Below are 25421 nucleotides of genomic sequence, written 5' to 3'. Positions count from 1 at the left end.
CCTTGCCCGGGGGGGGGGGGGGGGGGGGGGGGGGGTGGGAAGGAAGGCAATTGCTTCAGGTGCATTTGAGTGTGATGATCAACATGCTCTGTGTCTCTGTGACAGGTGCCACTATGGACCTGGAGGATGAGCCGTTGCTATTCCAGACCAGCTGGGTAGGGGAGGAGGAGGAGGAGGAGGAGGAGGAGCAGGAGGAGGAGGAAGCCTCTCAACATGCAGCAGGAGGGAGGTGCTTCTCTGGGGATGGTGGAGGGTGTAGGGTGTGGAGGGCGGTGGGATGGGTCTACACACAGCCCTGGGCTAGTGGAGTGCTTCTAGGGATGGGCGTCCTACTGCCCTGCGCCCTGTCCGCCTACATGTTCCTCTACTGCCCCCCACTGGACATAGACCTCTCCTACAGCGCCTTTGAGGTTCACAGTCACTTCTCTGCAGAGCGATTCGATGCCCTCACTATCGCCATAAAGACCCAGCTGGGCTCGTGGGACAGGCGCAGGCGGGACCTGGAAGACGGCGAGTCCACCGCCCTCCGGGACCTCCTGCTGGAGAGACTGGGTCGTCGGGGAGACGGGGTATTCGAAAGGACGGGTGAAAAGGGTGCGAACGCCACCTCTCCTCCAGACGGGCCCTCGCCGAGAGCGGCGCGTCAAGAGAGAGACGCGGGCGCCGATAAAAGGCCAGCGGGTGGTTCGAGTCGACGGGAGACGGAGAGGAACAAGACGGCGGGAGGAGGTGAGGAGCGGACGAGTGGGCGGCGGCAGTGTGGTGGAAATGCTACCGCGTCTCTCGCCAGGCGCCGCAGGTTCGCTCCGAACTACTCGTACGCCCAGAGCCAGGCCCTGTGGAGGGTGGAGCTGGTGTTTGTGGCTCGGGGCGAGGGCGAGCTCAACATCTTCACCCCGGAGCGCCTGCAGACCGTGCACCGCGTGGAGCGCCTGCTCATGCAGCGGCCGGAGTTCCGTCAGTTCTGCTGGAAGCCCCTGGAGGCGCTGCGGGACCTGCCTCTGGGGCCCTCCTACTGCTCCCCGCCCAGCTCCCTGCTGTCCTACCTCTTCCCCAGCGAGCGGGGAGGCAAGATCTATTACGACGGCATGGGCCCTGACCTGGCTGACATTCACGGTGAGCCTGTTAGAAGGGGGGAGGGAGGGGGGGATAATCCAGTTGATTTTGTACATTATCCAATGTGACAGCGCTGTTCGCCTGTCAGTGATGGTTTGGGTTGTCTGCCTTTCCAAGGTGCCCTGAGCCTGGCCATCACTCACCCGCAGTTCTACTGGTACGTGGACGAGACCCTCTCCCCCGAGCGTCTCTCCTCGTCTCTCCTGCGCAGTGAGGTGCACTTCGGAGCTCCCCTGCCCTCCTACTACTCCCTCCAGGACCGCGCGGAGGAGCAGAGGAGCCGCTTTAAGCGCTTTGTGGTTCAGTGCGCTGATATCCTGGCCGAGCAGTCCACCAGGTACGTGCCTGTCAAATACCTACTAAATCATTTGTAACGTGTCTGGCTGTGCGACGTCAACTTGTCAGCATGAAATAACCGCACCAGGGTAGCTTAGCAAGTAGCTAATCAGACGTTGTCGCTTTTGGGATTTACTGCACACCCATTTATTATTAAAAACATTAAATCAGGCCTATGACCATACGATGCCTGGTCATACGGCATTAATTCAATGTACATAACTATATCAACAAATAGTTTTCACAGACACGAGACACATCGTTACTAGAGAACTAGACAAGTGAACGCTGCTGCCGGACGGCAGGTGGACAGGAAGTGAGTCACTGGCTCAAGTTAAATCTAATCAAACCTGTTGCTACATCAGGTACAAACAGCAGAGCGCCACTTAGTGACTAAACATGGCACTACAACTAAATAATAACACAAAATTATAATAGGCACATTTGTGACTGTTTCACATTATAACTGAGGGTATTCAATGGTTCCTTATTTTGAAATATATGTGTGCAAAAGGTGCTTTATAAAGTGTGTCATTGTTTTCATTATCATTATCATCTAGGGGTGTAACGGTATACAAAAACCACGGTTCGGTACGTACCTCGGTTTTGAAGTCACTGTTCGGTATGGGTTTTTGGTACAGTGGGGGAAAGTTTGGCTTTCCATGTTCCACTCAGGGGTGATGTAGTGTGCAGTAACTAATTGTACTTGTAAGGTGGTCAACAAATATAATTTTTTTTCTCCACTTTTTTTTCTCCTCTTTTTCTATTTTTCTCCCATCCCAATTCTGCTGTGCCAATTCTCCCCTCCCCTGTCTTGAACGTTGCTCGCATATGCCCCCCACTGGCCGGTTGTAGGGAGGATAGAAGCCTTGCATCACGTGTCCCCTCCGATACATGTGGAGGCAGCCTGTCACATCTTTTCACCTGCCAGCGCGGACTCTCATTGGCGAGGTGTAACGTGTGGGAGGCTCACACTACCCCCGCCATTTTCCTGTCTCTGCTGTGCAGGCGCCCCAACCGACCTGTAGGAGTCGCTGTCCACAACGTCCAGATTACCACCCATCGACTTCCACCCGCTAACTCTGCCAATTGAGTCAGTATGACGGCCGGCCCAAGCCGGAGGCAACGCCGACAGCCGGATTCGAACCCGGTGTCTCTTGCGTTGGTGACGGGCGCAATGTCCGCTGCGCCACCCAGCCGCACATAATAGGCACATTTGTGACTGTTACACATTATAACTGAGGGTATTCAGTGGTTCCTTATTTTGAAATGTATGTGTGCAAAAGGTGCTTTATAAAGTGTGTCATTGTTTTCATTATCATTATTATCATCGTCGTCATCAACATTCCCTTTTATTTATATTTTTCGTGTCTGACTCCCCTTGTCATACTCCCTACAACAGAATATTACAGCATACGTGTTTGTCATAGTCAGGTGAGGGTGCTGTACGGGGGAACTGAGCTGTTCGACGACGAGGTCCGACGTACCTTTCATAGAGACATGACGCTGGCCGTCATCAGCGGCGGCTGCATCACAGTGTTGGTCTACGTTCTTACCTCCTTCTCCGGTACAGTATGACATCATCATCATCATCATCATCATCATCATCATCATCATCATTATCGTCATCATCATCATCATCATCATCATCATCATCATCATCATCATCGTCATCATCATCATCATCGTCATCATCATCAGCCCATTCACACGCCCTCTCGCCCTCACCTGTCAGAAGGACCTATTTAATTTTTTTATTCCAGTGATTAGATTAAATTAAAATGTATTGTCATCGTACAGCACAAGTACCGTACAACAAAAATAAATTGGCATCTAACCAGAGTGCAAGGTAACAGTAAAGTGCATTAACAATATACCATGTCATGGTACGGCTCCCTCCTTTGCACCACACATCAAAAACATCACCCGGTCTGCTTTCTTTCACCTCCGTAAATTATTATTATTATTATTATTATATCTCCAGATTCCACCCATCTCTGTCCCAATCGAACACTAAAACCCTGGTCCACTCATTCGTCACATCCCGGATCGATTACTGCAACGCTCTCCTCACCGGCCTTCCCACCAAACTCCTCAACAGACTCCAAATTATCCAAAACTCTGCTGCCAGGATCATCACCCGCACAAACTCATCCGATCACATCACCCCCGTCCTCATTCAACTACACTGGCTCCCTGTGCACTACCGGATCGATTTCAAAAACCTCCTACTCACCTTCAAAGCCCTCCACAATCTAGCCCCCATCTACATCACTGACCTCCTCCAGGAATACACCCCCTCCCGCACCCTCCGCTCATCCTCTACCGGACTCCTATCCATCCCCAGCTGACGCCTCAGCACCATGGGTGCTCAAGCTTTCAGATGCTCGCTCCCAGACTCTGGAACTACCTACCCCCACATGTCCAACAGTCTGACTCCCTATCATCATTTAAATCACAACTGAAAACCCACCTGTTTAAACTTGTTTATTCACTATAACCTGTGTCACTGTTCTTTACCCCCTGCTGTTTGTTTGTTTTTAACTTCACTGTTTTATACTTCCATGTCTGTTTTGTTTTTAACCTCGACTTTTAACTGCTTTGCTGTGTTTTTATGATCTGTAAAGTGACCTTGGGTGTCGTGAAAAGCGCCACCAAATAAAATGTATTATTATTATTATTATTATTATTATTATTATTATTATTATTATTATTATATATTATTATTATTATTATTATTATTATTATTATTATTATTATTATTATTATTATTATTATTATTATTATTATTATTATTATTATTATTATTATTATTATTATTATTATTATTATTATTATTATTATTATTATTATTATTATTATTATTATTATTATTATTACCATGTGAGTAAATGTAAACAAGTGATTCAATGGAATATATATAATGAAGCTGCTGAGTAATGTGCTAATCTAGTATTCTGTACAGTGATACAAGTATAAATTGTATAAACTATGGTAGTAAGCCATACTGGCCAGTGGTATAACTAATAAGAGTAGGTATATGTATATGAACAGGAATATATGCAGTAATATAAACAGGAATTCTGAAATGTATGGATTGGTTTTAAATGGGTTTCGGGGGTTCGTATAGGGTAATATTTACTCAACCCAAAGAAGACTATGTATGAACATGTAATTATTCAGGTGACAAAGAGTTATGCACGTATTTTCTGAACTCTCTCTCTATTTGAGGTCATATGTTTGAGGTCTACACTATTGTTCTAATCTCCTCTTGTCTCTACAGTGTTTCTGACTTTCTTTGGGCTGGCCAGCATCGGACTGAGCTGCCTGATGGCTCTCTTCCTGTACCACGTTGTCTTTGGCGTGAGGTACCTGGGCATTCTCAACGGAGTGGCAGCCTTCGTTATCATTGGCATCGGTGAGTGAATACAATGATAATGATGATAATGAGATAATTCATGTGTTTCTCTCTACAGCTTGGAAAATATATGTAACTAGAATGGGCGCTTGTTGGAGCGGCATGCTGTAATTGGTCATAAATATGTCCCCCCCCAATGAATGAAGGACGTATGGCATGTACACATACATTTTATGACGTCTCTTGTGGCCTTTTCAGGAGGTGTGTGAGTCACAAGTGCTTTCATGCAGTTTGTGGTTTTCATTGAGATTGATGTGCCTTTAGCATACACAAGTTGTTAACAATAGAAAACGCTAGCGCTTATGTTAGGTAGTCCACAATTCGAAACTGAAACTCTGTCTGCTGAACCAGAAGACTGCAAATCATGTTATAATTTCTCAAAACGCAACTGAGTAACACTTGCTGATTATTGAAAATCAGAGACGTGCTGGTGGGTGAGGCTCAGCCAAGAGGGTGGCCTATGGCCACGTTCATTATTCACATCACAAAGTGAACTCCCAACTCCAAAAATGTCTCATTTATATTGTAATTTTCAAAATGATAATCGTTGCCCCAAGCTGTTGCCAGTTAAAACAATTGAGCTGTTGATGTGATTGCATTGGGGGAGGCTCAGCCATTGCAATTTGGTCGTACCGATCCATGTAAATGCTGAGCAAAAGCCATTGTTGTCGCTCTCTGAAGGAATACATGGAAGTCAATGGAGGATGCTGGAAATTAATTCCCCAAAGATACTTCCCGTTGCCTGATGTTTTTTTTTGATATTTAAAGTTTTATTTTTTATTTTTTTTCTCAAACAAGACAATACATACACGACAAAACAAGACAAGAAATGATAATAATAACAATAACAACAAGGGGCGAGGGGGGGGGGGGTTGCAGAGCGTTACAAAGGTTCAGTAGACAAACTTATTCCAGATAGTGATCTAATAAAGTTCAGGGGACCTTGAAGGCCATCGGGCCTATCACTCTCTTGAAGAGATAGAGCAGCCTGTTCCATCGATAGCAAGTCCATGAAGTCCTTGCGCCAGTTCTCCATACTGAAGCTGTTCGGTTTGCGTTCTTTCCAGTTCATTAAAATAATCCGTTTGCATGCTAGAAAAGCCAGTGCTACAGTATTATTTACAATCTTTGCTTGAGCATTGTCCATTTGCCTGATGTGAAACATATTCCCACACACTCATCCTTGTGCCTCTGTAATGTTCCGCGCCAAAGCACAGGCTGACCGACCCTATAGTTTGCAAGATATTGTGCGGATTCACATTCACTCACTCACACACACACACACACACACACACACGCACACGCACACGCACACGCACACGCACACACACACACACACACCGAATGCATGATGTCCTTGGATAGGCTCTGTCTACCATGGACATAATAACTACCCTGTAACAGGGTAGCCTACATACTGTACTCTGTGTTTAGGGTACTTAGTTTAGTTCTCTCCCTCGTGCCAAGGTGTAGACGATGTGTTCGTGTTCATCTTCAAACAGGCATCTCATCTTGCCTCATGTGGAGCAGAAGATGGTCTACTCTACACAATTAAAACCACCGGCCACGCTACATTCCTCTCACACTGTAGTCTATGTTCAGGGCCGGACTGGGGAAATCATTCAGGCTGTTAAATACAGTATAGCAATAAATATACAGTAGCCCCAGGCCACTTTCTAAGCGGGGGTCTGGGGGTCTGCCAAAGACTTAATTTCCTGCATTCTGGTGAATTCTAGTGCATGTGAATCACTAAACTAATGAGCCAACAACTTCTTAGTACAATCTACTGTTATAAGCCTCAAATAAAACCAAAGGTACATCAAGATATACCAATTAACCTGCAGAGTCAAGCACTGCAGCCTTCTGTGAGTCCGGCTTGGCTGGCTGCCTCGCTTCAGCCTCAGTGCAGTGTTGCGTTCAAGGCACTTCCAACGAAAACAAAAAGAAAATGCTGCAGGCCATTTAGCAGGCCAGGCCACCGGCCCAAAGGCCAATCCGCCGACTTATCTTCGCTATCACGCCATCGCAACTAGAAACACTGGCCTTGACTGATTAAAAAAAAAAAACTGGCCACTTAGCAGGCCCCGCCACCGGGGAAAACTCCCGGTGCTCCTGATGGCCAGTCCGTCTCCGTTTGCGATATTTACCATAATAACTCTTTTGTCCTCTCCCCCCATGCCCAGGGGTAGACGATGTGTTTGTGTTCATCAATACCTTCAGACAGGCGTCCCACCTGCCTCTCCCGGAGCAGAGGATGCTCTACACCATTAAAACCGCCGGCCGCGCCACGTTCCTCACCTCCTTCACCACCGCCGCCGCGTACGCCGCCAACACCTTCTCTCAGGTATTCGCGGCACAGACGCATTGTGCCGCGCGGCTAATGTGATTCAGGGGTTGTTGTAGCACTAGCCCTCTCTTGTGATTTAACAGGGGGTGGGAAAACTTTGAGCAGAGAGAGCAATTTTCCTCGTGACAAGTTCAAATTGAGTGTCCCACGTTCGTTTACTCTTTTGCCTCTTTTTAAATGCCAATTAGATCCCAGCCGTGCATGACTTTGGCCTGTTCATGGCCCTCATCGTCAGCTGCTGCTGGCTCTGGGTGTCCCTCCTGATGCCCGCGGCCCTGTGCATCTGGACCCGGTGTCTAGTGGGCCGTGAAAATGCCTGGTTGAAATGGTGAGGCATTATTCCCCCTTTTACTGCTGTTCCAGGTTGTTATTTTTTTTTTTTTATATTTTTTTTATTATTGCAAAACAAAAATTATTAAAAGTCAGTACTCAACACATAATGCATAATGAAATTAACAGTCAAGGTGGTTAAAATTACATGCAAGTACAGAAACAAGACAAAAAAAAATATCTATAATAACATTTTAGCCGTATACAGTGTATATCCAGCGAAATTAACAATTATATAAATGTTATATAGGACATACCCCTAATACCTATTTTCTAAAACCCTACACACATATGCTCTAGCTCGAACCCCCCCCTCCCGGACCCCTCCTTGGATAGTACCTCCATTATCCCTCACTCCTAACCAGACACTACCATTATAAGCTTCAGGTTGTTATTTGAGCGCAGACAAGATCTGCAGCCGTCTCTCAGTCCAACCTAGCTGTCTCTCAGTCTGTCTCTTCTCCGCTGAAGGTGGAAGTCGTTCGCCGGCCTGTCAGCGAGCCCCGGCCCGCTGTCGGATGAGGATGATGACGTGGCTCTGTTGTCGGTGGAGCCGGTGCCAGGTGAGATCCCCATCTCCCCACCAGCGCAGGATGAGTGACGGGAGGAGGATGAATGGGAGACAGACAGAGAGGGTCCAGGGCGGCAGAACCTCTGCATCCGCGGCGCAGAGGCACCATTAACCCTTTCACTGCCACACTACCGTCGGTAACCTTCTGTAGTGTGGCAGTGAAAGGGTTAACCTGCTGTTGTGTGGCAGTGAAAGGGTTAACCGTTTGGTAGTGCGGCAGTGAAAGGGTTAAAGCTCCTTCTCTTTGTCTCTCACGAAGGCTCCTGCGACGGAGACGGAGACACGGCCATTCTGTCCCTGTCCGTGGAGACCCCTCTGTCCCCCTCGGGGTCTCAGCAGGCCATGGGCGTGGTCAGCGCCAACCTCCAGCAGGCCCTGAGGCACCTGGTGGCAGAGCCGGCCGTTCGGAGGCGCAAGGCTATCCTGGGTAATAATAATAATAATAATAATAATAATAATAATAATAATAATAATAATAATAATAATAATAATAATAATAATAATATTTGGGTTTCATGAAACCCAAGGTCGCTTCACAATCACAACAAAAAATAGGGCTAGGGAAGTAGGGAAAAAAGGGGGGGATGAGGGCAGGTAAGGGATAATGAACCTAATCTAATCTAAACTAACTAATGGGGAAAAGCCTTGGTGAAGATGTGTGTTGTGAGAGCAGTTTTGAAGGTGGGTTGGGGCGTTGCGGATTTCAGGGGGGAGAGAGTTCCAGAGGGTAGGGGACGCCACGCTGAAGGCTCTGTCACCGAAAGTTTGCAACCTGGTGCGAGGGATGCAGAGGAGACCCAGATCAGATGATCGTAGGTTCCGGGATGGAGTGTGCTGGTGGAGGAGAACAGACAGGTATCGGGGGGCGAGGGCATGGAGCGACTTGTAGGTGAGGAGCAGGAGTTTGAAAGAGATGCAGAACTTGACTGGGAGCCAGTGGAGGTGGATGAGGGTAAGAGGAGGACGCATGCTTTTAGAGTTCAATAGGATTCACACACGGCTGAGCTCGGTAATACCCAAGCAGCTGCTCACACACAGAGTTAGGAGATCATCAGGGGAAAGATTTCACATCTCGCTCTTCTCAGAGAAAGTATTCCACGGCATCCTGAGGTAGAAATACTTGGCCCGTGATGCAAATGAGGCATGTCTACGAACCCTAAAGGGCATCCGGGCTGTCTGTTTTTGGCAACATAAAATATTCACTCATCCCACGCAAGAGTGATTGTAATTGATCTGTCCACACTCGCCCCCGCCACCGCTCTCATCACGCCCCCCTCCTCCCCCCGTCATCGTACATCATCGTCTTTGTCCTCAGGTGTCTACCTCCTCGTTCTGCTCTTGTCCGCCGGCTGCTGCTGTCTCCTGAGGCCGGCCACCCGCGCGCCTCTCCTGTTCCGCCCAGACACCAACCTCCAGAGTCTCCTGGCGCTGAGGAGCAACCTGAGCAGCCAGGGCATCTCCTGCCCCATGTGCTCCGGTGAGACCCGTTTCAAATTCAGGGGACGGAGGGAGGGGGGCGGGGGTTGGGGGGGGAAAGAAAAGCAATTTCCTCCGGCTTGAGGCCGAACCGAAGTTCAAGTTTTGGTTTATTTGTCAGAACTTGGGACTTGAGAACTAGAGACTCACATCACCATACTGACTATCTTGTATTTCGCACTAGACTGGGGTAGGCAACCCTAGGCACGCGTGCCTGCATAGGCACGCGGGGGCATTGTCATAGGCACAGGGGGCAGTATTAAAAAAAAATATATATATTTTTTTTAATATTATAGTGAAATATTTTGCACTGTTGTCGCATTTATCTTGTTGAAATCCTCCCACAGGTTCTTTTTACTACCACATATTTAATTGAGACCCTTTATTTGTTTATTATTTCAATTTAGCTGGAAATACATTGCTACATCATTCAGTAACATTTGCAGAGCCTTATAACAAAAACATTATTACGGTCACCATTGTGACCAGTGGGATTAATCAACAAATTTTATTATTTATTTTTCTATTTCACAAGCAATTTTTTTTACTCAAAATGTGAGTATTACCAAGTCAACTTGTGTTCTTAAAACAATGACAATAAACATAGTTTTATTAGGTTGAAATAATGTGGTTGTGTACTTATTTTTCTGTTAACTTATTATGGATTGAAAACTGAAAACCTTAATGCACAGTAACTGAACTCAATATTTTTAAGTTCTGGTAACTTATTATTATTTATTTTTTTACAGTGTAGTCTTGCGATCAATCAAAACTTATTTACACGATATACCTCACATTCACCCTCCATTCACATCCTGGTGTTCTCCTGGTGTTCTCCATTAGGCCTGTAGGTGGAGCTATGACAGCACATGTACACACCAATGGTGAATGGGCAAATGTGAGTGAAATGGTTGCACTGTATGCAGCCGTTTGTCTGCATTGCACCCCCCCCCCCCCCCAACTCAGATTTAGGGTTGATACAACCATCATAATAATATTGTTAATAATAACAATAACAATAATGATGTAATAATGTAAAAATTATCATTAAAAAGACCTGATTATGAGAAAATAATAATATAAAAATAGTTGAGGCACACTAGTTACAACTATATTTCAAACAGGCACTCCATGTCAAAAAGGTTGCTGACCCCTGCACTAGAGACTCATATCACTGGACTCTTATCACTGGACTATCTTGTGTTTTGTACTTTTTTATATCATATTGTATTTATATTTTATATTGTATCTATAGTGTATATAGATACTGGACTGTATAGGACTGTGAAGCTATGTATCCCCCACCCTGTACCCCCCCCCCCCCCCCATGCTGCTTTGACACCCGAATTTCCCCAAGGGGATTAATAAAGGATCATCTTATCTTATCTTATAGTGAAATGCTTGGTTCTGTATGAGCCCCCAGAGATTGTGCTTCATACAGAAAAAAGAAAAGTCAAAAGAATAAAGACCAAACACTATTATACAAAATATACAATATACAAAACTAAAGTACAAAATGCAACAAAAAGCTAAAATTAGGTGGAGATGTAGTGCAAATCTTCTACAAGCGTGTTATTGTGTGCCGTGTCCTGCAGGTGTGTTTATGGAGAAGCCCCACTCGCTGCACGGTCCTGTCCGCGCCACGGGTCTGAGTTTTCCCCCCCGTCAGCGTGACCAGAGCGCTGCAAACTCCACTCTTCCTCAGAACCCTGGAAGTACCGGCTCCGTCTCTAATGCCACAGGTAAAGGATTCCACCACGGATCATTTTTCAGGGTTGAGCGACGTTTGAACGCGTTCATTTGGAACACTGAGCTGTTGCTTTCCCTTCAGGGCCTCTGCTGACGGTGTACATCTCCAAGTTGGACCTGGGAGCTTCCAGCACCCTGTATCGCTTCTCCCTTAATGGCAGCGTTCCTGTCCCCTGGACACCCCTCAGCACCAGCCATGGAGACGTGCTGTCCTTTCAGGTTAGGAAATAATGATCAAATAAACCATGTCAGAAATCTATCATAATCAATAAGAAGTATATTACAATCTGTATATAAAACAATTTTATAGATTGACAGAAATGTAGCTATTACAATCTTTAATTTCTTTTAATTTTTTTTTTAAATGTATTCATTAATTAATAAATTTTTCATAGACTTTAATGACAGAAATCTATTAAAAATGTTCTAGGAGGTTTTAATATCAATTCTCTGCTCATTTTCCTGTCAATAATTTTATGCTCATTTTATGCCTATGTCTATTTTGTGTCTACATCACTGCTGTGAAGCACTTTGGGCTGTAATTCATCTATGAAAGGTGCTATACAAATAAAGTGTATTATTATTATTATTATTATTATTATTATTATTATTATTATTATTATTATTATTATTATTATTATTATTATTATTATTATTATTATTATTATTATTATTATTATATTATTATTATTATTATTATTATTATTATTATTATTATTATTATTATTATTATTATTATTATTATTATTATTATTATTATTATTATTATTATTATTATTATTATTATTATTATTATTATTATTTATATTTACAGCATTATATATATCTGTCTGAATATACTTGCATATAATGATTCTATATACCTACTTATACACCTGCACATAACCCATATAACTCTGTATGACATTAATGCTGTAAATAGCGTATATATATATATTTATTCTTACCGTATATGTATCTATCCACATCTGTCTGTACATACCTGCATATAATAATTTTCTGTAAAATCTGTAGATACTATATATATATCTATACATATCCCTTACCTAAAATTCTGAATAGGCTTATAATCAACCTCACGGCAACTACAGCATCCGCATGACGGTGTGCGTGTCCCGCGTGCGCCGGCCCTTCCCCAGCTGGATGATCACCTCGCACGAGTGCGAGCCGCGCCACGGATGGACGTCGGAGTTCGCCTTCTACGCGGCATCATCTCCGCAGCAGCGCAGCAGGTGAGGGGAGAAAGAGACATGATATATAGAAAGACTAGATGGTTCACCGGCAGCCATCTTGCTACAGTTAACTACTGCTTTAAGGTGAGCGATCTGCACAAACAAAAATACTCTTAACTCGCTGAAAATTATTAACGTGGCTATGATTCTTGCTTGGAAGAATTTTTTATTAAAAAAATATTAATTTCATATGAAAGTCCATTATAAGTATGCAGTATGATAACTGCATCTCTGACGTTTTTAACAAACCAAACGGTTGAAAATTTTGCAAGATATCGTTATTTCAATAGTACATGCGCTATAGACATTCATATGAGTGGGCGTGCTACCCTGTAGCAAGATGGCCGCCATGTGGCAATGTCGGTCTCCGTTGGCCAGCAGCGTAGGTGAGTCCTCTAGTCTATATATATCTATGGAGAGAGAGAGACGAGAGATCAAGTTGAGTAGAAAATGAAGTCAGTCGACCTGTGAATTGTCAAGCTGATAATGAGGTTCTGTGTCTTACCTCTCAGGAGGCTGTTCTTCTCCCAGCACCACCTGAGCCCTCATCCCAGCAGAGTGTGCGTGGCACCGCCGGGCTGTGGGTTGGGCTCAGGGCCCGATGGACCGACGCACGGGACTTTTTACGCTCCTCTCCCCAGTGGTAGGCAAGAACCAACAGCACAAAGCCCAAAACACATCATTAATTATTTAAAATTTCATAATAATCTTGACTACCTACCTCATACTATAGTCTATCCATATTACTCTGTATGATAGCATGTACAATAGTGTTGTATATGCCCTATGGACATTTATATATTTATATTTACCGGATTATATCCATATCTGTCTGAATATACATGCATATAATCCTTCTATATACCTACATTATTAGCATGTACAATAATACTGTATATACCGTATATATATATTTATTCTTACCGTATATATCTATCCACATCTGTCTTTACATACCTGCACATAATCCTTTTACATATCTGTAGATACTAGTCAAGTCAAGTCAAGAGTTTTATTTGTCACAGCATACAAGTATACAATGAAATGCGGGGGGGCTTGCCCGCAACAATGTGCATAATACAATAGTAATATATAATAAGAATCCAATAGAACGACATTGTGCAATAAAACAAGTAAACAAAGTAGGGCATATCGGTATATGTACATGAGTTATTTACAGAGCATGGTAGGACATGCTAGGTCCTGTGGTAGTGCAATACCGTCTAGACAACTGTGTGTCTGTGTGTCTGTGTGTGTGTCTGTGCTGAAAGTGTCTGAAGACGCATTCTCTGTGTGTCTCCTTTTTCAAAGATTCCCCTTTGCCGCCCAAAACCAAACCTTTGTCCAAAACCTTTGGCTTCAACCCCTGCAGCGGGGGTGTGTGTGGTCGGCCAGCGGTGCGTCCTCTGGTCGACACCGGGGCTATGGTGTTTGTGGTGTTTGGAATCCTGGGGGTCAACCGAACCCAACGACTGGACAACCATGTCATCGGAGATATGGTGAGAGGCACTTTTGTCAGTATAACACCATCCAACATCAATACAATAACGCATTTTACTGGTATTGATCCGCTCTGTAATTCTCTCAAAAGGGCAGCGTTATATTGGATCCAGACTTTGATATTTTCCAGGAAATGGGGCATCTGTGCAAAATCTGTAAAGCCATTAGTGCTAATAAACAACTTGTGAAGCCGGGAGGAGCCCAGTGTCTACCCTCAGGTAACAAACAGAACGAACACCAAGGACAACTTCTGATTTCAAAATGTGTCTCTAAGCTCTGTCTAACTCTACTCTCTCTGAACACATCTCTAAGCTAGGTCTAACTCTACTCTCTCTGAACACATCTCTAAGCTAGGTCTAACTCTACTCTCTCTGAATAAGTCTCTAAGCTAGGTCTAACTCTACTCTCTCTGAAGACGTCTCTAAGCTAGGTCTAACTCTACTCTCTCTGAACACATCTCTAAGCTAGGTCTAACTCTACTCTCTCTGAACACATCTCTAAGCTAGGTCTAACTCTACTCTCTCTGAATAAGTCTCTAAGCTAGGTCTAACTCTACTCTCTCTGAACACATCTCTAAGCTAGGTCTAACTCTACTCTCTGAACACATCTCTAAGCTAGGTCTAACTCTACTCTCTGAACACATCTCTAAGCTAGGTCTAACTCTACTCTCTCTGAATAAGTCTCTAAGCTAGGTCTAACTCTACTCTCTCTGAACACATCTGTAAGCTAGGTCTAACTCTACTCTCTCTGAAGACGTCTCTAAGCTAGGTCTAACTCTACTCTCTCTGAAGACGTCTCTAAGCTAGGTCTAACTCTACTCTCTCTGAACACATCTCTAAGCTAGGTCTAACTCTACTCTCTCTGAACACATCTCTAGGCTAGGTCTAACTCTACTCTCTCTGAATAAGTCTCTAAGCTAGGTCTAACTCTACTCTCTCTGAACACATCTCTAAGCTAGGTCTAACTCTACTCTCTCTGAATAAGTCTCTAAGCTAGGTCTAACTCTACTCTCTCTGAACACATCTCTAAGCTAGGTCTAACTCTACTCTCTCTGAAGACGTCTCTAAGCTAGGTCTAACTCTACTCTCTCTGAAGACGTCTCTACTCTCTCTGAAGACGTCTCTAAGCTAGGTCTAACTCTACTCTCTCTGAATAAGTCTCTAAGCTAGGTCTAACTCTACTCTCTCTGAAGACGTCTCTAAGCTAGGTCTATCTCTACTCTCTCTGAATAAGTCTCTAAGCTAGGTCTAACTCTACTCTCTCTGAAGACGTCTCTAAGCTAGGTCTAACTCTACTCTCTCTGAATAAGTCTCTAAGCTAGGTCTAACTCTACTCTCTCTGAACACATCTCTAAGCTAGGTCTAACTCTACTCTCTCTGAACACATCTCTAAGCTAGGTCTAACTCTACTCGCTCTGAATAAGTCTCTAAGCTAGGTCTAACTCTACTCTCTGAACACATCTCTAAGCTAGGTCTAACTCTACTCTCTCTGAACACATCTCTAAGCTAGGTCTAACTCTACTCTCTGAACACATCTCTAAGCTAGGTCTAACTCTACTCTCTCTGAACACATCTCTAAGCTAGGTCTACCTCTACTCTCTCTGAAGACGTCTCTAAGCTAGGTCTAACTCTACTCTCTCTGAATAAGTCTCTAAGCTAGGTCTAACTCTACTCTCTCTGAACACATCTCTAAGCTAGGTCTAACTCTACTCTCTCTGAATAAGTCTCTAAGCTAGGTCTAACTCTACTCTCTCTGAACACATCTCTAAGCTAGGTCTAACTCTACTGTCTCTGAATAAGTCTCTAAGCTAGGTCTAACTCTACTCTCTCTGAACACATCTCTAAGCTAGGTCTAACTCTACTCTCTCTGAATAAGTCTCTAAGCTAGGTCTAACTCTACTCTCTCTGAACACATCTCTAAGCTAGGTCTAACTCTACTCTCTCTGAAGATGTCTCTAAGCTAGGTCTAACTCTACTCTCTCTGAAGACGTCTCTAAGCTAGGTCTAACTCTACTCTCTCTGAATAAGTCTCTAAGCTAGGTCTAACTCTACTCTCTCTGAAGACGTCTCTAAGCTAGGTCTAACTCTACTCTCTCTGAATAAGTCTCTAAGCTAGGTCTAACTCTACTCTCTCTGAAGACGTCTCTAAGCTAGGTCTAACTCTACTCTCTCTGAATAAGTCTCTAAGCTAGGTCTAACTCTACTCTCTCTGAACACATCTCTAAGCTAGGTCTAACTCTACTCTCTCTGAACACATCTCTAAGCTAGGTCTAACTCTACTATCTCTGAACACATCTCTAAGCTAGGTCTAACTCTACTCTCTGAACACATCTCTAAGCTAGGTCTAACTCTACTCGCTCTGAATAAGTCTCTAAGCTAGGTCTAACTCTACTCTCTCTGAACACATCTCTAAGCTAGGTCTAACTCTACTCTCTCTGAACACATCTCTAAGCTAGGTCTAACTCTACTCTCTCTGAACACGTATCTAAGCTAGGTCTAACTCTACTCTCTCTGAACACATCTCTAAGCTAGGTCTAACTCTACTCTCTGAACACATCTCTAAGCTAGGTCTAACTCTACTCTCTCTGAACACATCTCTAAGCTAGGTCTAACTCTACTCTCTCTGAAGACGTCTCTAAGCTAGGTCTAACTCTACTCTCTCTGAATAAGTCTCTAAGCTAGGTCTAACTCTACTCTCTCTGAACACATCTCTAAGCTAGGTCTAACTCTACTCTCTGAACACATCTCTAAGCTAGGTCTAACTCTACTCTCTGAACACATCTCTAAGCTAGGTCTAACTCTACTCTCTCTGAACACATATCTAAGCTAGGTCTAACTCTACTCTCTGAACACATCTCTAAGCTAGGTCTAACTCTACTATCTCTGAACACATCTCTAAGCTAGGTCTAACTCTACTCTCTGAACACATCTCTAAGCTAGGTCTAACTCTACTCTCTGAACACATCTCTAAGCTAGGTCTAACTCTAACTCTCTGAACACATCTCTAAGCTAGGTCTAACCTACTCTGACACTCTCTCTAGACTAAGTCTACCTCCCCTCTAAGCTAGGTCTAACTCTACTCTCTCTGAATAAGTCTCTAAGCTAGGTCTAACTCTACTCTCTCTGAACACATCTCTAAGCTAGGTCTAACTCTACTCTCTCTGAATAAGTCTCTAGGCTAGGTCTAACTCTACTCTCTCTGAACACATCTCTAAGCTAGGTCTAACTTTACTCTCTGAACACATCTCTAAGCTAGGTCTAACTCTACTCTCTTGAACACATCTCTAAGCTAGGTCTAACTCTACTCTCTCTGAATAAGTCTCTAAGCTAGGTCTAACTCTACTCTCTCTGAACACATCTCTAAGCTAGGTCTAACTCTACTCTCTGAACACATCTCTAAGCTAGGTCTAACTCTACTCTCTCTGAACACATCTCTAAGCTAGGTCTAACTCTACTCTCTCTGAATAAGTCTCTAAGCTAGGTCTAACTCTACTCTCTCTGAACACATCTCTAAGCTAGGTCTAACTCTACTCTCTCTGAACACATCTCTAAGCTAGGTCTAACTCTACTCTCTGAACACATCTCTAAGCTAGGTCTAACTCTACTCTCTCTGAACACATCTCTAAGCTAGGTCTAACTCTACTCTCTGAAACACATCTCTAAGCTAGGTCTAACTCTACTCTCTCTGAACACATCTCTAAGCTAGGTCTAACTCTACTCTCTCTGAAGACGTCTCTAAGCTAGGTCTAAACTCTACTCTCTCTGAACACATCTCTAAGCTAGGTCTAACTCTACTCTCTGAACACATCTCTAAGCTAGGTCTAACTCTACTCTCTCTGAACACATCTCTAAGCTAGGTCTAACTCTACTCTCTCTGAACACATCTCTAAGCTAGGTCTAACTCTACTATCTCTGAACACATCTCTAAGCTAGGTCTAACTCTACTCTCTCTGAACACATCTCTAAGCTAGGTCTAACTCTACTCTCTCTGAACACATCTCTAAGCTAGGTCTAACTCTACTCTCTGAACACATCTCTAAGCTAGGTCTAACTCTACTCTCTCTGAACACATCTCTAAGCTAGGTCTAAACTCTACTCTCTCTGAACACATCTCTAAGCTAGGTCTAACTCTACTCTCTGAACACATCTCTAAGCTAGGTCTAACTCTACTCTCTGAAGACGTCTCTAAGCTAGGTCTAACTCTACTCTCTCTGAACACAGTCTCTAAGCTAGGTCTAACTCTACTATCTCTGAACACATCTCTAAGCTAGGTCTAACTCTACTCTCTCTGAACACATCTCCTAAGCTAGGTCTAACTCTACTCTGAACACATCTCTAGCTAGGTCTAACTTCTACTCTCCTGAACACATCTCTAAGCTAGGTCTAACTCTACTCTCTCTGAACACATCTCTAAGCTAGGCTCTCTAACTTAGGTCTAACTCTACTCTCTCTGAACACATCTCTAAGCTAGGTCTAACTCTACTCTCTGAACACATCTCTAAGCTAGGTCTAACTCTACTCTCTGAACACATCTCTAAGCTAGGTCTAACTCTACTCTCTCTGAACACATCTCTAAGCTAGGTCTAACTCTACTCTCTCTGAACACATCTCTAAGCTAGGTCTAACTCTACTATCTCTGAACACATCTCTAAGCTAGGTCTAACTCTACTCTCTCTGAACACATCTCTAAGCTAGGTCTAACTCTACTCTCTCTGAAGACGTCTCTAAGCTAGGTCTAACTCTACTCTCTCTGAACACATCTCTAAGCTAGGTCTAACTACTCTCTCTGAACACATCTCTAAGCTAGGTCTAACTCTACTATCTCTGAACACATCTCTAAGCTAGGTCTAACTCTACTCTCTGAACACATCTCTAAGCTAGGTCTAACTCTACTCGCTCTGAACACATCTCTAAGCTAGGTCTAACTCTACTCTCTCTGAACACATCTCTAAGCTAGGTCTAACTCTACTCTCTGAACACATCTCTAAGCTAGGTCTAACTCTACTCTCTCTGAAGACGTCTCTAAGCTAGGTCTAACTCTACTCTCTATGAACACATCTCTAAGCTAGGTCTAACTCTACTCTCTGAACACATCTCTAAGCTAGGTCTAACTCTACTCTCTGAACACATCTCTAAGCTAGGTCTAACTCTACTCTCTCTGAATACATCTCTAAGCTAGGTCTAACTCTACTCTCTGAACACATCTCTAAGCTAGGTCTAACTCTACTCTCTCTGAACACATCTCTAAGCTAGGTCTAACTCTACTCTCTGAACACATCTCTAAGCTAGGTCTAACTCTACTCTCTCTGAACACATCTCTAAGCTAGGTCTAACTCTACTCTCTCTGAACACATCTCTAAGCTAGGTCTAACTCTACTATCTCTGAACACATCTCTAAGCTAGGTCTAACTCTACTCTCTCTGAACACATCTCTAAGCTAGGTCTAACTCTACTCTCTCTGAACACATCTCTAAGCTAGGTCTAACTCTACTCTCTCTGAAGACGTCTCTAAGCTAGGTCTAACTCTACTCTCTCTGAACACATCTCTAAGCTAGGTCTAACTACTCTCTCTGAACACATCTCTAAGCTAGGTCTAACTCTACTATCTCTGAACACATCTCTAAGCTAGGTCTAACTCGACTCTCTGAACACATCTCTAAGCTAGGTCTAACTCTACTCTATCTGAACACATCTCTAAGCTAGGTCTAACTCTACTATCTCTGAACACATATCTAAGCTAGGTCTAACTCTACTATCTCTGAACACATCTCTAAGCTAGGTCTAACTCTACTCTCTCTGAACACATCTCTAAGCTAGGTCTAACTCTACTCTCTCTGAAGACGTTTCTAAGCTAGGTCTAACTCTACTCTCTGAACACATCTCTAAGCTAGGTCTAACTCTACTCTCTGAACACATCTCTAAGCTAGGTCTAACTCTACTCTCTCTGAACACATCTCTAAGCTAGGTCTAACTCTACTCTCTCTGAACACATCTCTAAGCTAGGTCTAACTCTACTCTCTCTGAACAAATCTCTAAGCTAGGTCTAACTCTACTCTCTCTGAACACATCTCTAAGCTAGGTCTAACTCTACTCTCTGAACACATCTCTAAGCTAGGTCTAACTCTACTCTCTGAACACATCTCTAAGCTAGGTCTAACTCTACTATCTCTGAACACATCTCTAAGCTAGGTCTAACTCTACTCTCTCTGAACACATCTCTAAGCTAGGTCTAACTCTACTCTCTCTGAAGACGTCTCTAAGCTAGGTCTAACTCTACTCTCTCTGAACACATCTCTAAGCTAGGTCTAACTACTCTCTCTGAACACATCTCTAAGCTAGGTCTAACTCTACTATCTCTGAACACATCTCTAAGCTAGGTCTAACTCTACTCTCTGAACACATCTCTAAGCTAGGTCTAACTCTACTCGCTCTGAACACATCTCTAAGCTAGGTCTAACTCTACTCTCTCTGAACACATCTCTAAGCTAGGTCTAACTCTACTCTCTGAACACATCTCTAAGCTAGGTCTAACTCTACTCTCTCTGAAGACGTCTCTAAGCTAGGTCTAACTCTACTCTCTATGAACACATCTCTAAGCTAGGTCTAACTCTACTCTCTGAACACATCTCTAAGCTAGGTCTAACTCTACTCTCTGAACACATCTCTAAGCTAGGTCTAACTCTACTCTCTCTGAATACATCTCTAAGCTAGGTCTAACTCTACTCTCTGAACACATCTCTAAGCTAGGTCTAACTCTACTCTCTCTGAACACATCTCTAAGCTAGGTCTAACTCTACTCTCTGAACACATCTCTAAGCTAGGTCTAACTCTACTCTCTCTGAACACATCTCTAAGCTAGGTCTAACTCTACTCTCTCTGAACACATCTCTAAGCTAGGTCTAACTCTACTATCTCTGAACACATCTCTAAGCTAGGTCTAACTCTACTCTCTCTGAACACATCTCTAAGCTAGGTCTAACTCTACTCTCTCTGAACACATCTCTAAGCTAGGTCTAACTCTACTCTCTCTGAAGACGTCTCTAAGCTAGGTCTAACTCTACTCTCTCTGAACACATCTCTAAGCTAGGTCTAACTACTCTCTCTGAACACATCTCTAAGCTAGGTCTAACTCTACTATCTCTGAACACATCTCTAAGCTAGGTCTAACTCGACTCTCTGAACACATCTCTAAGCTAGGTCTAACTCTACTCTATCTGAACACATCTCTAAGCTAGGTCTAACTCTACTATCTCTGAACACATATCTAAGCTAGGTCTAACTCTACTATCTCTGAACACATCTCTAAGCTAGGTCTAACTCTACTCTCTCTGAACACATCTCTAAGCTAGGTCTAACTCTACTCTCTCTGAAGACGTTTCTAAGCTAGGTCTAACTCTACTCTCTGAACACATCTCTAAGCTAGGTCTAACTCTACTCTCTCTGAACACATCTCTAAGCTAGGTCTAACTCTACTCTCTCTGAACACATCTCTAAGCTAGGTCTAACTCTACTCTCTCTGAACAAATCTCTAAGCTAGGTCTAACTCTACTCTCTCTGAACACATCTCTAAGCTAGGTCTAACTCTACTCTCTGAACACATCTCTAAGCTAGGTCTAACTCTACTCTGTCTGAAGACGTCTCTAAGCTAGGTCTAACTCTACTCTCTCTGAACACATCTCTAAGCTAGGTCTAACTCTACTCACTGAACACGTCTCTAAGCTAGGTCTAACTCTACTCTCTGAACACATCTCTAAGCTAGGTCTAACTCTACTCTCTGAACACATCTCTAAGCTAGGTCTAACTCTACTCTCTCTGAACACATCTCTAAGCTAGGTCTAACTCTACTCTCTCTGAATAAGTCTCTAAGCTAGGTCTAACTCTACTCTCTCTGAATAAGTTACTAAGCTAGGTCTAACTCTACTCGCTCTGAACACATCTCTAAGCTAGGTCTAACTCTACTCTCTGAAGACATCTCTAAGCTAGGTCTAACTCTACTCTCTCTGAACACATCTCTAAGCTAGGTCTAACTACTCTCTCTGAACACATCTCTAAGCTAGGTCTAACTCTACTCTCTCTGAACACATCTCTAAGCTAGGTCTAACTCTACTCTCTCTGAACACATCTCTAAGCTAGGTCTAACTCTACTCTCTGAACACATCTCTAAGCTAGGTCTAACTCTACTCGCTCTGAACACATCTCTAAGCTAGGTCTAACTCTACTCTCTCTGAACACATCTCTAAGCTAGGTCTAACTCTACTCTCTCTGAACACATCTCTAAGCTAGGTCTAACTCTACTCTCTCTGAACACATCTGTAAGCTAGGTCTAACTCTACTCTCTCTGAACACATCTCTAAGCTAGGTCTAACTCTACTCTCTCTGAATAAGTGTCTAAGCTAGGTCTAACTCTACTTTCTCTGAACACATCTCTAAGCTAGGTCTAACTCTCTGAACACATCTCTAAGCTAGGTCTAACTCTACTCTCTCTGAACACATCTCTAAGCTAGGTCTAACTCTACTCTCTCTGAACACATCTCTAAGCTAGGTCTAACTCTACTCTCTCTGAAGACGTCTCTAAGCTAGGTCTAACTCTACTCTCTGAACACATCTCTAAGCTAGGTCTAACTCTACTCTCTCTGAACACATCTCTAAGCTAGGTCTAACTCTACTCTCTGAACACATCTCTAAGCTAAGTCTAACTCTACTCTCTCTGAACACATCTCTAAGCTAGGTCTAACTCTACTCTCTCTGAACACATCTCTAAGCTAGGTCTAACTCTACTCTCTCTGAACACATCTCTAAGCTTGTCTAACTCTACTCTCTCTGAACACATCTCTAAGCTAGGTCTAACTCTACTCTCTGAACACATCTCTAAGCTAGGTCTAACTCTACTCTCTCTGAACACATCTCTAAGCTAGGTCTAACTCTACTCTCTCTGAACACATCTCTAAGCTAGGTCTAACTCTACTCTCTGAACACATCTCTAAGCTAGGTCTAACTCTACTCTCTCTGAAGACGTCTCTAAGCTAGGTCTAACTCTACTCTCTCTGAACACATCTCTAAGCTAGGTCTAACTCTACTCTCTCTGAACACATCTCTAAGCTAGGTCTAACTGTACTCTGAACACATCTCTAAGCTAGGTCTAACTCTACTCTCTGAACACATCTCTACTAACCATCAACCTGGACCCTCTGCAATTTGCATATCGCCCCAACAGGTCCACGGAGGACGCCATAGCCCATGTGCTGCACACAGCAGCATCACATCTGGACAAGAGGCAGGGGAACTATGTGAGAATGCTGTTCATCGACTACAGCTCAGCATTCAATACCATAGTCCCCTCCAAACTCATAGCCAAGCTCAGGGACCTGGGCTTGAACTATGACCTGTGCCAGTGGGTCCTGGACTTCCTGACGGGCAGACCCCAGGTGGTAAGAGCCGGCAACTGCACCTCCTCATCCATCACGCTCAACATAGGGGCCCCCCAGGGCTGTGTTCTGAGCCCCCTCCTCTACTCCCTGTACACACATGACTGCGTAGCACAGCGGAACAACAACACCATCATCAAATTTGCTGATGACACAGTAGTGGTGGGCCTGATCTCTGCCAACGACGAAAGGGCCTACCTGGAAGAGGTAGAGAACCTGTCACAGTGGTGTCAGGAGAACTGCCTCTCCCTGAACGTCAGCAAAACAAAAGAGATGATTGTGGACTTCAGGAGGTCGGGGGTCAAGGACTACAGCCCCCTCAGCATCGACGGGGCACCAGTTGAGAGAGTGAACAGTTTCAAGTACCTCGGAGCCCACATATCCGAGGACTTGACATGGACCACACACATTGACAGTGTTGTGAAGAAGGCACGACAACGCCTCTACTTCCTCAGGCGCCTAAGGAAGTTCCAAGTCAGTCAGAAGATCCTTAGGAACTTCTACTCATGTACAATAGAGAGCATCCTGACCGGCAACATCACCTCCTGGTTTGGGAATAGCACTGCACAAGACCGTAGCAGACTACAAAGAGTGACACGTTCAGCCGAACGCACAATTAGAGGGGGGCTTCCCACCCTCCAGAACATTTACAACAAGCGGTGCAAGGGGAAGGCTAAGAGAATTATTAAGGACTCGAGCCACCCGAACAACTGCCTCTTTGAACTGCTGCCGTCAGGCAAGCGATACCGGAGTCTTATGGCGAGCACAGAAAGACTCAGAAGGAGCTTCTATCCCCAGGCCATCAGGCTGCTAAACGAACAATAATCGCTAAACGAACAATAATCACTATGCAACAACCATCAAATGCACACAGCACACACACCCACACGCACACACTCACTCAAACAAACAACACACTGCAGCACCCACTCTCCACACTTTAGATCACACAAACACACTTACACTTTATATTTATTGATAAAGGATTTGCACTACAACTCGTACACCTACTGTGAATTGTACCTAAACTGCACCTCGTCCATTTATGCCTTGCACTATATAGTATTGTATATTAGTACACTGCACAGTATTGTATATTGTATGGTAACTACGTCTACGAACATTGTACATATGTCTAAACTGAACACTGTGACCTCTTTTTTTTACTTCTAATTTTTACTATGTTTTTATTTCATACTTATCTTGTCATGCACAGTCTCTGGAGCGCAACAGTAAGAAGCATTTTGTACAAAAGTATTCTGTACTTCTGTATGACAACTATTAAAGAAACTTGAAACTTGAAACATCTCTAAGCTAGGTCTAACTCTACTCTCTCTGAACACATCTCTAAGCTAGGTCTAACTCTACTCTCTCTGAACACATCTCTAAGCTAGGTCTAACTCTACTCTCTCTGAACACATCTCTAAGCTAGGTCTAACTCTACTCTCTCTGAAGACGTCTCTAAGCTAGGTCTAACTCTACTCTCTGAACACATCTCTAAGCTAGGTCTAACTCTACTCTCTCTGAACACATCTCTAAGCTAGGTCTAACTCTACTCTCTGTGAACACATCTCTAAGCTAGGTCTAACTCTACTCTCTCTGAACACATCTCTAAGCTAGGTCTAACTCTACTCTCTCTGAACACATCTCTAAGCTAGGTCTAACTCTACTCTCTCTGAATAAGTCTCTAAGCTAGGTCTAACTCTACTCTCTGAACACATCTCTAAGCTAGGTCTAACTCTACTCTCTCTGAACACATCTCTAAGCTAGGTCTAACTCTACTCTCTCTGAACACATCTCTAAGCTAGGTCTAACTCTACTCTCTGAATAAGTCTCTAAGCTAGGTCTAACTCTACTCTCTGAACACATCTCTAAGCTAGGTCTAACTCTACTCTCTGAACACATCTCTAAGCTAGGTCTAA

The 25421-nt window shown here is 43.7% G+C and overlaps 1 protein-coding gene across 1 annotated transcript in view; it reads left to right on the top strand.

Moving 5' to 3' along the window:
• Window positions 1-113: 113 nt before the first annotated feature.
• The window catches only part of disp3 (dispatched RND transporter family member 3), a gene marked incomplete at both ends in the record, with an annotated part of 44307 nt that continues 18999 nt past the window's right edge, over window positions 114-25421 (top strand). The window contains 15 exons of the mRNA XM_084323095.1: window positions 114-1116; window positions 1234-1453; window positions 2883-3019; window positions 4736-4870; window positions 7054-7214; window positions 7406-7545; window positions 8019-8110; window positions 8378-8545; window positions 9434-9595; window positions 11190-11336; window positions 11426-11562; window positions 12406-12575; window positions 13088-13218; window positions 13887-14074; window positions 14167-14293. Of these exons, the coding sequence (XP_084179221.1) occupies window positions 114-1116; window positions 1234-1453; window positions 2883-3019; window positions 4736-4870; window positions 7054-7214; window positions 7406-7545; window positions 8019-8110; window positions 8378-8545; window positions 9434-9595; window positions 11190-11336; window positions 11426-11562; window positions 12406-12575; window positions 13088-13218; window positions 13887-14074; window positions 14167-14293 (3118 nt within the window). The remainder of the gene's footprint in view (window positions 1117-1233; window positions 1454-2882; window positions 3020-4735; window positions 4871-7053; window positions 7215-7405; window positions 7546-8018; window positions 8111-8377; window positions 8546-9433; window positions 9596-11189; window positions 11337-11425; window positions 11563-12405; window positions 12576-13087; window positions 13219-13886; window positions 14075-14166; window positions 14294-25421) is intronic.

This window comes from Notolepis coatsorum (assembly GCF_963971535.1).
Source record: "Notolepis coatsorum genome assembly, chromosome: 10".
Taxonomy (NCBI): Eukaryota; Metazoa; Chordata; class Actinopteri; order Aulopiformes; family Paralepididae; genus Notolepis; species Notolepis coatsorum.
Note: the sequence above shows the minus strand (reverse complement) of the source record. Positions and strands in the feature narration are given on the sequence as shown.